Source organism: Notothenia coriiceps, unplaced genomic scaffold (assembly GCF_000735185.1).
Source record: "Notothenia coriiceps isolate Sejong01 unplaced genomic scaffold, NC01 NC01_scaffold00007395, whole genome shotgun sequence".
NCBI lineage: Eukaryota > Metazoa > Chordata > Actinopteri > Perciformes > Nototheniidae > Notothenia > Notothenia coriiceps.
Window position 1 is genome coordinate 15228 of NW_011340096.1, and position 14463 is coordinate 29690.

The 14463-nt window shown below is 40.8% G+C and overlaps 1 protein-coding gene across 3 annotated transcripts; it reads right to left on the minus strand.

Moving 5' to 3' along the window:
• Positions 1–73: 73 nt before the first annotated feature.
• Positions 74–13699, minus strand: ezh1 (enhancer of zeste 1 polycomb repressive complex 2 subunit). Of its 3 annotated transcripts, none has more exons than XM_010769523.1 (20): positions 13591–13699; positions 11772–11955; positions 11520–11645; positions 11095–11217; positions 10613–10730; positions 10188–10418; positions 8900–9002; positions 8452–8615; positions 8081–8172; positions 7820–7976; positions 6510–6694; positions 5012–5103; positions 4733–4761; positions 4524–4649; positions 2292–2470; positions 2088–2183; positions 1908–1989; positions 1736–1816; positions 1573–1657; positions 74–1433 (listed from the first exon to the last, which is right to left on the minus strand). In XM_010769523.1, the coding sequence occupies exons 2-20, from the start codon at positions 11949–11951 to the stop codon at positions 1373–1375; spliced, it is 2310 nt and encodes a 769-aa protein (XP_010767825.1). In that variant the 5' UTR covers positions 11952–11955; positions 13591–13699; the 3' UTR covers positions 74–1372. The 3 variants fall into 3 exon arrangements, with proteins under 3 accessions (XP_010767825.1, XP_010767826.1, XP_010767827.1); XM_010769524.1 differs by lacking the exon at positions 13591–13699 and adding an exon at positions 12934–13371; XM_010769525.1 differs by having other exon boundaries at positions 1343–1433; positions 1533–1657.
• Between the last annotated feature and the right edge of the window lie 764 nt (positions 13700–14463).

Here is a 14463-nt window from a genome sequence, read left to right on the forward strand (position 1 = left end):
GTTTAATTTTAGGTAAGATGTGTTTTGCACAGAGACATTAAACACACTCAAGGACCAGAGCAGCATGTGTTAATGTATAAAGTTAAACTTTAATTTTTATAGGCATACACTGTACATAGCAGTAAACTCCATTTTGTTCATCCCTATTGAGAAAGATCTCATTTTAAATTGGGACTGAATGTATTTTAAATGAAAAACAGGATGAATTACAAATCTGGACATATAGAACAAATGAGAGATGATGAAAGATGTTTTACATTCACATTTGGGGGACTTTAATATTTGGTCAAACACTGATCATTTTACTTTTCCCATAGTTATAACCTTGAAATGGTCACCTTTAATTTTGACATCTTTTAATTATGCAATACGTTTTTTCATTTTTTTTTTCTGTATGAAATCATTTGGCACTTATATGATTTATAAAAGGAAGACATTTACTGTGACTTGTTAATGTATTAGTTATATCCTTCACAAAGTGTAAAGGCCTCAAGATCATGAGTATGATAATAAATGTTTGATGTGCGTGTACGTTACTCAAAGTACCGACAGAATGAATTTATGTGTAAAATGAAAAGAGGGATGAGATCTCTTCACCATCGTCTAGAGGTTACATTCAGTCAGTCGGTTCTTGTCTGGTTGCCTATTTTTGCAGAACAACTATATAAATGCACAATATCTTATTTCACCATAAAGATGTGGTGGTGATGCTAGCCGCTGAAAAAGATTCAAAGAGGAACACAAGCTGTCAAACCTGGTCAAGTTCTTCAGAAAAACTGCCAGTGGGTAACATAACACAGACTGCAATACTGAGACTGCACAGATTCTGACTGAAGCTAATGCTAACATGTTTATTGGTTCACTTATCCAAGAGACAGCACATGCATTTCACTGATTATTATCATATACTATGTAAAAGCTTGCTTTAATGTATTGAGAGGTCAAATAAAAGCTGGTCTATAAGTACAGTAACACAACTTCTTAGATGGTAACACACTTAAGGATGGGTAATCACGACCTCTTTGCTTTAACTTGATGAAACAAAAAAACTGAAAATGTTCGTGGTGCAGTAAGCAATACGGATTAATAGTATTTCCACTTGATATAGTCTAGTTTCATAAGCTTGGCGTATACACTGTTGCGGGTAGTGGGTGGGTTTGGGCAGAGGGAGACTGACTGCTGTCACTGGACGAGGGAATGATGTCTGCAGGGAGCAAATAATAGGGAGGGACTCTATTTTTAGAAGTGCAGCAGAGAGGGCAGAGACAGCGGCTGATCATAGAAACTCGTCTTCTAGATGTGACGCTACAAAGAGGGCCAGAAGCATTAGTGGGTGGCTGAGCTTTTATGGGCTGGTTATCGAGGTAGGCAGCTAAGCCGTGTCTACCTCCCTCTCTATCCCCACATATTTGAGGGCATCCGCTTGGCTGTATCTGTGAAAAGAAGATGAAGTGTCTGAGTTAATATACAGGGACTGCGGGAAGTAGTCATTCAGGCTTAACGTACAGTGGCCTGTTTCTTTTTTGTTTTACTTTGAAGCTGCTGGAGTCACTAAAAGGCCTGTGACTCTACCTGTAGTCAAAGAAGAGCTCCTCTCCTTGCAGGATAGCTCGCTTGGCAAAGATTCCAATGCGGTGGTCTCCATTCACCATTACCACTGCAATAGAAGCAAACAGCTTAGCCAAGAAAAATCCTGTGAACTCACATCTGACAACATAGCAAAGAAAAATATTACCTTTAGCGTAGCAGTTAGGATTAACTGAATGATTTGCAAAGCGGATTTTGTTCCCCTTTCGAGTGGCATCCACAACAAAGTCTACCCAGAAACATGGCGTGTATTAAGGATTATTTTTAAAGAACATAACTGTGATATTGTTACGATAAAAGGAGGAATTGGGAATACTAACCATTGTTCAAATTGAAAAGGAAGCTAGACATATATTTGTCATAGATCCTTCCGCGTCTGTCTGCCTCATCCTGCGAGATCAACTGCTCATGCACACACAAAAGAATAATAAACACTATAAAAATTAAATCCACTTGAGAGCTTATATATTATAAAATATGACTAAACCCCATGGTCTTACCTCTCCGCAGTATTCAGAGATGAACTCATTCTTCTGAACTGGTTCTTTGATGAAGGTGCCCCATCCGGCAACATCTGACGGAGCCAAAAGCAGGTGCTGAGAGAATCAGATGTAGGTTAGGACACCACGCACACATATGAGAGATCCCCAGAATAAAAGGCTTAAAATATTTAACCATTAAGACCTTCAAGTGACCTAGTGTACCTTTTTTAGGCTCCTCTGGATGCTGCAGTTTTTGCAGGAGATCATTTTGTTGTCCCAGTGCTCTGCAGTGCCGCAGGTCATGCACAGATCTGGATCACATTCCCTCACCGCCAGGTAGCAGGGACACTGTTTAGTGTTGCACTGGGTCTTACACCTGCAGCCCGGGAAGCGGTTCTGGCCTAAAAAACATTGGAAACACACAGCTGCTCTGAAAGGGGATGCGCTCAAAGGTTTGAATGGTAAAAAAAAAAAAATGCAGAATAAAAGAAAGAAGAAAGAAAGACAATGCAGACTCTATGCATTACATTAATGCAAAAATTGTACAACAATATAGTTTTCTTTTAATCACTGCCGATTTTTATTCCATATTTTATTCCTTTTTATTCCATTGCAATGTAAATACTGTTATATTTTGTATTATTCTTAATATTTTTCTTGTTCTCTACCTGTGTTTTTAATTCTTGTTTTACTTTTATGTATGCACCACGACACCAAATCAAATTCCTCGTACGTGTAAACCTAAAATCTGGTAATAAACCTGTTTCTGATTCTGACAATGCAATTGAAAGCTGGCTCCGTCATCGGCATCAAGCTGGACCCTTTTGAAGCTGTGGTGGAGAGGAGGACACTGAACAAACTGTTATCCATCACAAGGACCGATACAGGAAAAACATTCCTGCCGACTGCAACAACTCTGTATAACAAATCACCTCTGGCCGGAAGAGAACTCTCTGCTCCATAGATTCTCTTGGACAACTGGACTTAAAGTCACACTGTACATTTTAAATGTATATTCAATTTAATATTCCATTCCTTACACACTTAATGTATATATAATATCCTGCTTTATATTTTGTTACTGTACAGTTGTATTTCAGTTATGTTCATAGATGTTGTATGTAATATAAATGTTGTATGTGACGGGACTACGGATGGAAATTAGCTCAAAGCTCAAATCCGGCTCATTTACATTTGAAAGCATTCTTTTGTTTAAAATGTTCATTAATGTGCATTGTCCCAGTTCAAATAAACGATTAAATGAAATGAAATGAACATGTATATTTTCTACTTTTTTTAATGCTATTTTATTTCTATTTGAGATGTTTACATTTTGGATTGTTTATTTCTAGTCTTTTAATTTCTCTAATGTACAATGCCTTGTCTTTTTATGCTGCTGCAATGCAAACATTTCCCAAATTGGGATCAATAAAGTACTTCTTATCTTTATTATATGACTTAGCAGAAAACAGGTTGGCTATGGAAATTAATTCCATCTCCAAATGCAGTTGTGCAGCACAGAATCTAAATAGCTGAGTAATGCTGAGAAACCCATCACTCAGAGACCTCTGCTGGCAGATATGCTGAAATACAATTTTGCAGAGTGAAACATAACACCCTGCAGGCAAGCGAGCGGAAGGATCCGGAAAATATAACCCACATGTCTTTCCAGAAGCCTCTGCCCGGGAAACACTGTGTACAACACAAAGCTGAAGGCAGCATTTGTATTCTCTGTTTTAAAACCCTCCCATTCCCAGCCTGTGTGAGTTTTATGTGTCTGTATCATCAAGCTTTGTTTAGCTGGAGCGGTCTGAATCATACTGATGTTGGAGATGATGTTGTATATTAGGCACAGAGCCTGTCATATCCCTTTGATCTCTCTCCAAGTCTCCGGAGCACACACATGTGCAACCGGGGGCTGCTTCCTGTTTGGCCCGGGCTCTCTTCAGCTACGGGAAAAGGCGAGGTAACAGTCGGGTAAGGAGGAGGGCCGAGAGAAGATGACTGAACCACAACAGATGAACAAATGAGGGGAAACCATCTCTTCCAAACCATAGCAAAATATTTACTTCATCTTCTCCCCTTTCTCTGTTGTAAACTCTCCCGAGGGCAAAATACAGAATGCATTCCTCCACCATGTGGCCATTTTGGAAAACACAGTTCTGGGTCATTGCTGCTGCAGCGAATGCCTCATTTTGAATGCAGCTCTGTTTTAAACAGACACCCACCTACAATGGCCAGAGGACACTTTCTCCTCTGACTGCTGCCAGAATACTGCAGAACCGTTTTACATTCTGCTGCCCTGCTCTACTGGAAAAAGGGCTTTAGGCGGAAAATGAGGTTATGACAAACAATAAGCATTACAAAGCGGAGAGAGCTTTTATGTATTTTTGTGTGTGTAAGAAAGAAAGAAGCATTCAATACACTCTGGTGAAAGAGAAAGGTGACACTCACACTCCTGCTCACACTGGCAGAACTTCTCACAGAAATTCTGGGTCATCACACACGGGCAGGTGCTGTCGCATGGATGTTCGGGGTGATCACATGGCTGGTATTTGTACACCTTATTGGACGAGCTATCTGGAGCAACAGAGGACAAACCTTTCAGACTGGGACAGTAAACTGTGTTGTATTACAGATTTCTTTTTTTTCTGTGAATGTACCTTTCTTTAGCTGAATCTTTGCCCATAACCTGCCACATTAAACAAACACAAAAGGGTTAAAAACTCTTATACCTTGTTCCAGAGTGATGCTGTTAAGTGCCTTTCATTGATTATGGAGTGACAAACCATTACATGTGTCAGGAAGACCAAATGAAACAGTGCAGTTTGGATTTAACTCTGTGTGACCTTAATCATGTATTTTAACCTTTAACATTGAGGGAGGTTTCACTGAAGGCCGAGCTTCTTTCTGCAATAAATTTGGTTATTATCGTATCATGCCTGTGTTTCCGTTTCTTCTTCTGGGGCGGGATGCCTCCATCAACCAAAGGAGCATGATGGATCAGGGCCTCCTTCACCGCAAACTCGTACACCTGTGGGTAAAGTAAAATAAGATGGATAAGAATAAAAAACACATTGTGCTTATAGTTAGATTTGTAACCCTAACCCATTGCAATTTTTACCACTGTAAGTAATTGTGTTTTCTTTATTGTAATTGCGTTAAGCTGAAAAGCATGTTGCCACCATTATATAACACACACACACACACACACACACACACACACACACACACACACACACACACACACACACACACACACACACACACACACACACACACACACACACTTCTGGCTGCCAAAACCCAGATTAGGCCTCTTTCCTAAGACACAGACATTCATAATGATGCGGCCGGTTTCAGCATTTCCGCTCAGTTAAGCAGTGGGCGGGGCCCTTTGGATACAAAAAGGTCCATCCAATACATCTCTGGACTTAAGGTACTACAAGGTTGGATGCAAATGGGTAAGGCTGCTTCAACATGTGCTAAATATGGTAAATCGTTATTTTCCGCATCTACTGAGCTCAAAAGTAATATAATTAGATGTTGTCAGCTTTTCCCCACAGCCCATACGATTTCAGTCATGTTGGACATAAGTCTGTATATGTCTGAAGCTGAAAAACACCATGAGAGAATATGAGCAATGTCACATCTGGTAAGCATACGTGTTTATGGTGCCACACCTCATTCTCTCTGTAGTCATTCCAATTATCCATACCATACAACCACATGATGCATGCATTATTACATTCATACTGTACTGACGCAAACGCGAAAGAAATCAGCAATGTTAGTATGGTGTCTCCATAACTATGCATCAGTTTCAGATTGATGCAGTTTTTTATTATAACATTAGAACTGCAGATGGCATAGCTAATGAATCACAATTGCTGTACTTAAGGGCTGTCTCTAAAATAAACCCTAATTTCACATGAATCCTTTTGCTTCTATTTCCTACTTGTCTGCATTCCCTTTTGTTGGTTTTGTTTTAAGTGTGTGTGTTTTCGGCTATACTGAAGTGTTTTGAAGTGTTACATCTATTTCCAGACTTTATCTCACTTTAGCATCTGGGATTTAAAGGGGAATTAATCAAAATCTGTTCACAGGTGTTCGGGAGTATTTCTGAGAGTAGTTTTATAAAGCCTTTTATAGCTCCAGAAGAAACATATTTTTGATCCAAAGATGACCAATTAAAAAGTGGGCCAAGCTATATTAGCCACTACTAGCATAACACAGTCAGTACAAAGTGTTGGGGGGTTTAGTTTCACTGTGAGTAAAGGAAGAAGAATCCATAGGACAAAAACAATGCTTTCACTGATTCTGCTGAAATATGTCCATCGTGATACTGACAATGTTAGAGGATTACAGCGCTTAATCGGTGTACTTCCTGTCCTACCATCTTCTGAGATAAGAATGCTGTTGGGTCTTTAAACATTTTACCTCCTTGCAGCTCTTTGTACCGATGAGGCGAGCGATGGAGCAGAAGTTGTTGAAGTATGTGCCGTGCAGCACTCTGAACAGTGACTCCTCCGCCCCGCTCCACTGGACCGCACAGCTCGCCTGCTGCTCCCCGTTATCAACCGCTGGACGCAGCTTGGTGGGAGTCTGGCATCGCGAATTCTCTTCTGTTACAAAAACAGAAAAACAATTTGGTTTCACTGTCCAATTACTCTTGGCAAAGAGTCTGTTTGATATTTGTTTAATCTACACACATGCAGCTGCTCACACTTTTTACTTTGTTTTGGCATAAGGCTTTTAACAGTTATATATCTGCCCACGGACACACGAGTCATGATAATTTAACCCTACTGACACATATAGCTTTTACTACAGTAGGAAAACAATTGTTTGAGTATCTGAATGTGTGTGTGTGTGTGTGTGTGTGTGTGTGTGTGTGTTTTTTTTGAATATTCAATACTGATGCTCAAACACCCACAGCTCGAGGACGAGAGCCGAATGTTGCTTGGCAACAGGCTGAATGCAGCAATGCTGTGGCCACATGCTGGAGCACCGAGTATCTTTATTAATCTGCTCGACAATCCGTTTTTTCCACATTATCTCAACATGTGCAAGAGAGTCTGCTGAGTCACTGGCTGAGCACGAGCGTTTTCCAAAACTAACAGAGACTTCCAGTGAGGCACTGATGGCGAAGAACAAAAACAACCTGAGAGCTCCAGGGGAGAGGGGGACAATGAAGAGCAAGAGGAGATTGCTCTTATTTCCCTCCCGCTGCTCTCCACATGTACATTTCAACAGAAAAGCAAAACAAAAACAAAACAAAAACCTAGTAGGAGGAGGGGGAGAGGGAACAAAGTGTTTATATTAGGGCCGAAGCATGCAAAACTAATGGCTGGTTTATTTTGCCTGGCAAGAGAGAGCTGGAACAGGGGAGACAGCAGGATGTCACTTGTCGGCTAAGATCTTCGGCCAAATTACGTTTTTTAAAGGGCTACAGTCAGTTGGTGCAGACAGCCTTTCAGAAAAGGAGGGATTTTGGGGAGGTTATGGTAAATGATGCATCCAATACGTCACACAGTGACTCAGAAATACATTTAAATAACTGTGTTTATACTGTATGAGGCACAGAAATCTCAAATGAATACGCAATATATAGCAATAAGTAATTGTAAAAGAAAAACTAGAATGAAACATTTTACACTGAACCTTTTCCGATACTTCCTTTTGTCTTGTACATTTTTGTGATCTGAAAAGGAGCTCCAAACCCAGTACCTGGAAGATTGGAGTCCTACCTGAAGAGGAGGTGGTTTCATGGTCACTCTCTTGGACTTCCTCAGCAGACACAGAGGGTCCGGGACAGCTGGAGCTTGTGGGACGCCGCTGCCTTCGGCGCCCTCGAGACCTTTGTGACCGCAACATATTCTGATCCACAAACTCTTTAGCCCCTTTCTTCAGAAAAAACACAGGGAATGGAAAGAACAACAAAGAGTGAAAACAACATATAGCATGAGCTACAGAAATTGAGGAAGATAACAATTGTAAGGTTGGCATACCTGTAACAGGAAGCAGTCTTCACCACATGGTTCAGTCTCTATGCGGATCTCTTTTATTTTCCTCTTGTAAACATTGGGTGTAGCATGGAAAGCTTTATGAAAAGAAACACAAATATAGTGATTCTCTTTTTTGGGTTGAGAATACTTTGAAATGTAATTACTTGCTTAATACAAATTAAATGCACATTTTTGTACAACATCTGACCCAATCGGAATACTACCTCAGGTAATTGGTTCGCAAATGAACAAATGTAATAAAACACCTAAGGCACAAAAAATAGTCGGGGAAGACATATATAACGATTTCAAGTTATTAATCAAAATCTCAATGGAAATCAAAAAAGATCGTAATATGTAATATAAACTATTACGGTGGAGAAAACAGTCGTATTTGAAGCAACGTCTGCAGAAGAGTGTGTGGAAGGAGTGCAACGACTGCTCCCGCTGTACAGACTTAGCGAATGGACCGTCCAGGTTGGGGGTGCAGAGAGGGGGCAGCTTCACAGGGCGGGGGGAATCCAAGAGGTCCTTGTACCTGTGGAGGTGACAGGTAGAGTTTTACTGGCAATATATCACAAATGTACAGTTTTACCACGGTATAAGTATCAATTAAAGTTGTTCCTGGTTGAAGTTGTTTTTTTCCCCCAGTAAAGCTCTTTCAGATGCTGATGCGACTGCCCCTTTCAGTCAGAGAGCCTGAGAGGGAGCCACCATTATTACTTTCCCTCCTGACAGCTTGCGTCTCCATGGTGAACACTAAGCAACGGCCTGTTCAGCATTGTGGACATAGATTCTCAGTGTGCACTGCACTTTTCTTACTTTTCCTTCAGCTCCTCGGTGGTGCCCTTGTAAGGGAACATTGAGGCGATGGCTGTAAATATGTTATCGTTGGGGACCTTCTTGCTGCCGGACATGTCCCTCACTTTGGGAGACAGAAAGAAAGTTGGTTATGCAAACAACCTATTACACATCAGTTTTTCATACAGATTCACTAACAGAGCTTATTCAAAATCGTATAAATATATTGCAACGGTAGAGACGGTTTCCCATGATGTAATACAAACAGTGACGTTTTCTTTTCCCAGTATCTTTTATTCATGAAGCCCCTCATTCATGGATGTGTTTGTGTACCAGTTCCTGAATGACTGTGTAGCCAGGTGTGCCTACATTAAGTTAGTTCCATAACGCTTGGTACAAAAGGTCATTAGGTTCTGTAATTAGAGCCATATCTGTGTCGTAGGCAAACAGGTTCCCTCACACACAGTCCATGCTGGGACACAGGGGCAGCTTTGAAGTAAACAATGCCTTTGCAAGGGCTGCTGTGGCAGGGCGACCTTGTGGCAGCTCTACAGTGGGATGAGAGGAACAGTAACAGCCTTGTTCATGCTGCAACCCTCAACAATTGACCATATATAAGATGTGGACATAGTCACTGTGATGTCACTGGTTTCAGGGCTACTGTTTTGAAGCCCAGAATTCAAATTCTGAGACCAAAACACATAGAGCACCCAGACTGGCTGTGGTAGAAACCTGTCAATCACAAGGTAGACCCACCCTAATGCCATGCCCATTCTACAAGCTGCAAAATAGCCAAGCATGGCCAGATACATTATTTAAGAGACAACTTTGAAGTGTTGCTCAAACGCTCATTATCATACAATACAGTAGGTATACAACATAAAAGCACAATGTACTGGCTAATGGCTATAGCTAATTTTTTGAACTTTTTAAAGGAATGGAATAGTGGGGGAAAGGGGACCAGTGATAGTTAAACAAAACCTTTGTTGCTTTACCATGTCATTGGAGTGCTGAAAAAGTGATCTGATTGGACTTTGTAACTACATGTCAACTACTTTCATGAAAATAACATGTATCCTGTTACTTGTTGCTCTCAGTATCAACATAGCAGAAAGCAAGAACTGCTTAATTGTATACTTTACTACTTGACCCTAAATGGGACTATATTTTACTTTTTTTAAAAGCATCATAGTTTATTGAAGAAGATTTGAAACTAGCAATTGAGACCATCATCTCATTGGAACAATGTTTACAGAGAATGTTGCCGCCTGGTCTAAAGACACAAACTCACATCAACATAAATGCTCACCCTCAGTAGTGCTCCTCCTCTTCCTCCTGGTAAATGCCCCAGTACCAGGTTTAGTCTCCTCTGAGCCCTCCACTGAGCTCCTCATCACTCTCTCGTCCTCCTTCTTCCCTGTCACCTCCACCGTCACCATCGCCCCTGCTGCTTCCTCCTCTTCCTCCTCCTCGTGGTCAGAGTACTGGCACAAGGCCTCCACCAGCTCTTTAAAAACCTCATCGCTGATAACCCCCCCCCCTGGAATACATATAAAAAAGCCAATTCCTTAAATATTTATCTTTTCAACACACTTTGAGAAAATCAGCAGTATCATCAGCATATAATAAACCAAAGTCCCTGAATATTGCAGTGATATACAGAATTAAAAGGTGTTATATTATGGGTTGTTTGCAGAAACTGTAATTTGATAGACAATTCAACACATACAGTACCTCTGTCACCGTGGACACCATCATAGTTGTCGATGAGTTCTTCCAGGAAGGCCTCATCCTGTTCCAGCACCTCGTCACCCATGTATGGGATGTTGTGAAGAAACGTCTCATCCTCCACCTAAGAAACAAAACCTCACGTCAAGACACCAATGAGACTATCTGATGATGGAATACGTCACACCACCAACTGTGATCTACAGCTAACATGTAGTTCCTAAAATGTGCATGTGGTCCTGATCTGGAAATATAAGAAAGAAACCAAATTGTGTTACAAGAGCATTTGGCCAGTGAAACTATATGTTTTCAAAATAAAATATTTTTTGGAGCATTTAGATTCATGATGTGTGTTTTTGACTTACTCTGGTTTAGATGTTCCATCCATTTCATCTCACTGAGGATCATGTTGAATAATATGTGAGATGCTGCACGTGTAACAACACTGTAAATGCATCACCTACAACCCAGTATGGTTCATGTCATACCATGAAGTTATGCTGCAGAGACGACCAGGAGTACATGAAGGGGATCCCTGCCACTGTTGACAGAGGTCTCAGAACAATGGCTTGAGCTTTGAATTCTGGGAAGCCAAACTCCACTGTACACATCTGCAAGAGCACCAGAGGTGAGTTTGAGTCAGCATTATTGGACAATAACTGTATAATCGATGACATACCGCCCCACCCTTGATAAGATTAACCCCGACAGCGTGAGAAAGGAGAGACTGCTGTCTGGACCACTGTGTGTAATATTAACTTAAACAGCACTACTCCTTGGCTGCCACATGATCCTGTTCTGGCACACAGCTTTCTCCTGAGATATTTCAGTAACACCCGACAGTCAGGTGAGAATCAGATATAATATACACACACACACACACACACACACACACACACACACACACACACACCTTCTTGTTGGCCCCAATTCCGGCAGACGTTGACAGAGGGATGGACTGGATCCTGAGCCGGGACCACTCTTCATTCAGGACATTTGCCTTTTGCTCAAGCTTTTGCCTGTTGGAATTGAACAGGGCCTGGAATCATCAGAACAAAGACCATGTCACAAAAACTGTTAAAAGCATAAACAGTTAGTGAGTGCAGTATATGAAACCCACAACAGCATAAAATCCCATACGGTAAAAAGATTTTTGTTGACCCACCTTGACCTCTTCTACTTTTTTAAGGCGTTTTAATTGGCGAAGGCGCATGTACTCAGACTTGACCCTCCGTCTCCACTCTAGCAGGCTGCGGGAGGGTACAAAGGAGGAAGGCTCAGGTTTTGGGGTTGGGGGGGCAGCCCCGGTACCAGGGGATGGAGCTGCTGTAGCTGTTTCCTCCATGACTCTTTAAAAAAACAGAGATACTTTGTGGCAAACAAGTCCAACATCACTGCGGTACACAATGCATCAAGATAATTAAACAGGCTGAATTATGTTGTTGAATTAGGCTTGCAGATGCCTAAAATGTGTTTAGGAGCAAGTGACGCTGTTAGAAGAATGTTTAAGTTTGGACCATTCCTTAAGGAATTTCTAATAATATACAAGGCTTTAAAAAACAAGTCCATGGTGCTCAATTGTAAGACTATAACGAATCCATCCGTTTCCAAACGTTATCTGTGACTTTTTGCAATTTATTTTAAATTAGTAGCCTACTACACACATTAAGTGCAACACACTCTCCCTCTACGTTACAGGCATAGCACTTCCCCATTCCCCCCTCACTGGAAGTACATTTGAAAAGAGTGCCCCCCTCTGTAGGCAAAATAAAACTGACATAAAGGCAACAAATATACTTCCACACTGGTGCTTTAAACTGCTCATATACGATTGCCGTTACTCCTTCGATCCAATCATAGCAATGGATCAAATAAGGAACCAATTGACTCATGGCGTGCACACACAAACAAGCAACTAATCCACTTTGCCTAGGAGTGGGCGTGCCTCTTCAAAAAAACAACATGAAGCGAAGCGGAGCAGAAAGTGCGTAGTAGCCTACAGTTTTCCTGTGTTTCAAAAACACCTTAGTGAACATCAAGTTTCAAATCCGGCCCTAAAAGACAATCAAAAATAACTACAAAGGCCAAACTGAGCTCGGGAAACTGCTATAGTGCATTTCGTTCCTGGATACGAGTCGTGCACACGTTTCAGCCACAGCTATGAAGCGCGCTGCGTCCTGTAGCCGCAGCCCCGTTGAGACAACACAGTTACCATTTAAATGTGCAAAGACGTGCGCACCGAGCTCCACAATGACAGCACGTTATTCCAGTGGACGCGTGTGCACGTCTACCTCCAGCCTTCACCCAGTGTCGCAGTTATTAAATACCTTCAAATCAACGGCTTGCTTCCTATTCGTGCGAAGACACTGCAACGCGATCAAGTCACTGTCAGATTTTTTTACACAGTCGAAAGATCTGGAGCAATTGCAGGCTGTGTGTTTGCTATGGATCTGACACGGATACCGTCTCCGCGCGGCGAGGGGATCTCAGAGAAATCCCTACGTTATCCATGGGCATGGTGCTGCTGGAGATTGTTGTTGTTGTAGCTTACAAATATCTGCGCACTTGGCTCTGTCCAGCCAACCCGTGCAGGAGGGTGACGTCTTTTTTAATGACCACAGCCTTTTCCTAGCCGAGGAGGATTCATTACTAATATGCGTCCTGGGAATAAAAAGTAGCGTGGAGCAGCAGCCACAGCACAGCAATTCACACGCATGCACAGGAACTGATGCAACTGTCCAGAGTGATATATCGCCATCTAAATGCGTGAGGGCATGACACTCGGTTTGATCGGAGAATAAATGCCATATTATTAAAATATTTAAAAAGAATATCACAGGAATATTTTTGAATTGTATCAAATAGCAAAACAAATTAACTGCTCCTCAACTGGAACATACTTTAGGACTAATTACCCCAGCTGTGCACATTGTGTACAAATAACAAACTATACATACATATTAAGAATAAAAAATGATCAATACCTAGTTGAAAACTCCTACAGTGGAGTGGAGTTGTATGGGTTAGAAAACAGTGCCGCTGTTGTTCTGCATTCCTCCTCCAGGGAGAGCCCGACGCATGTCGTTCTCTTTTTACAGAGAGGGCTGGTCATCGGGCCACTGATGCCATCACGTAAACTACGTAACATCCTAATGTACACTAGTTGAGCTGCAAACATGAGAAAGCACATTGTAAGTTTATGTTAATTAAAATTAAAAATGAGTACAATGAGCAGCACAATTTAGAGACAGAATTAACATCTTAAACAATATAGGCCTACATCTTAAAGTGGCATTGTAAAATAGGACATATTTTTTAAATAAAGTAATATTTAACAAAAGTATTTTCCATCTAACTAACATGTTACATTTTTTAAATAGATCAGTAATATTTCAAATAGGTATTTATGTCTTTTATAATTCTTCAAACATTTAAAAAATATACATATTTTAAAATTGGTATTATAACGTATAGAGACTGTTCTGCTACAACATATAAATCATGGAACTTACAATCAAAATGGCATATAACATAATACTATACTATCACAAGACCATGTTTACTTTTACAGCACAAAGTGACTAGGCTATATTTAGTTTTTAACCTCAAAGAGAATAGCAACATATGCAATATGCAAAGTGTTTGAGAAATGACCTGACTTTTTAAAATAAGTTTTAGGTAAATCGAGATATGTCTCATGTTGAATTGGTGAGGAAGATAGACCTAGAAACAGGGAACTTCACAAAAACTAGAGTTTAATTTATTTTTAATATAAGATATTCACTTTTGCTTTAACCTTAGCCTTTGTGGCTTTTGAAGACAAGTCAACTCCTTTTAAGTGTTCTGCAAAGAACCGT

Coding starts and splice junctions, on each gene's coding strand:
- ezh1 (XM_010769523.1), bottom strand. CDS start 11,951: ATGGAGGAAACAGCTACAGCAGCTCCATCCCCTGGTACCGGGGCTGCC. Junction 11,646..11,771: donor AAAAAGTAGAAGAGGTCAAG/GTGGGTCAACAA, acceptor TGATGATTCCAG/GCCCTGTTCAATTCCAACAG. Junction 4,762..5,011: donor AAGAAGAAACGGAAACACAG/GCATGATACGAT, acceptor TTAATGTGGCAG/GTTATGGGCAAAGATTCAGC.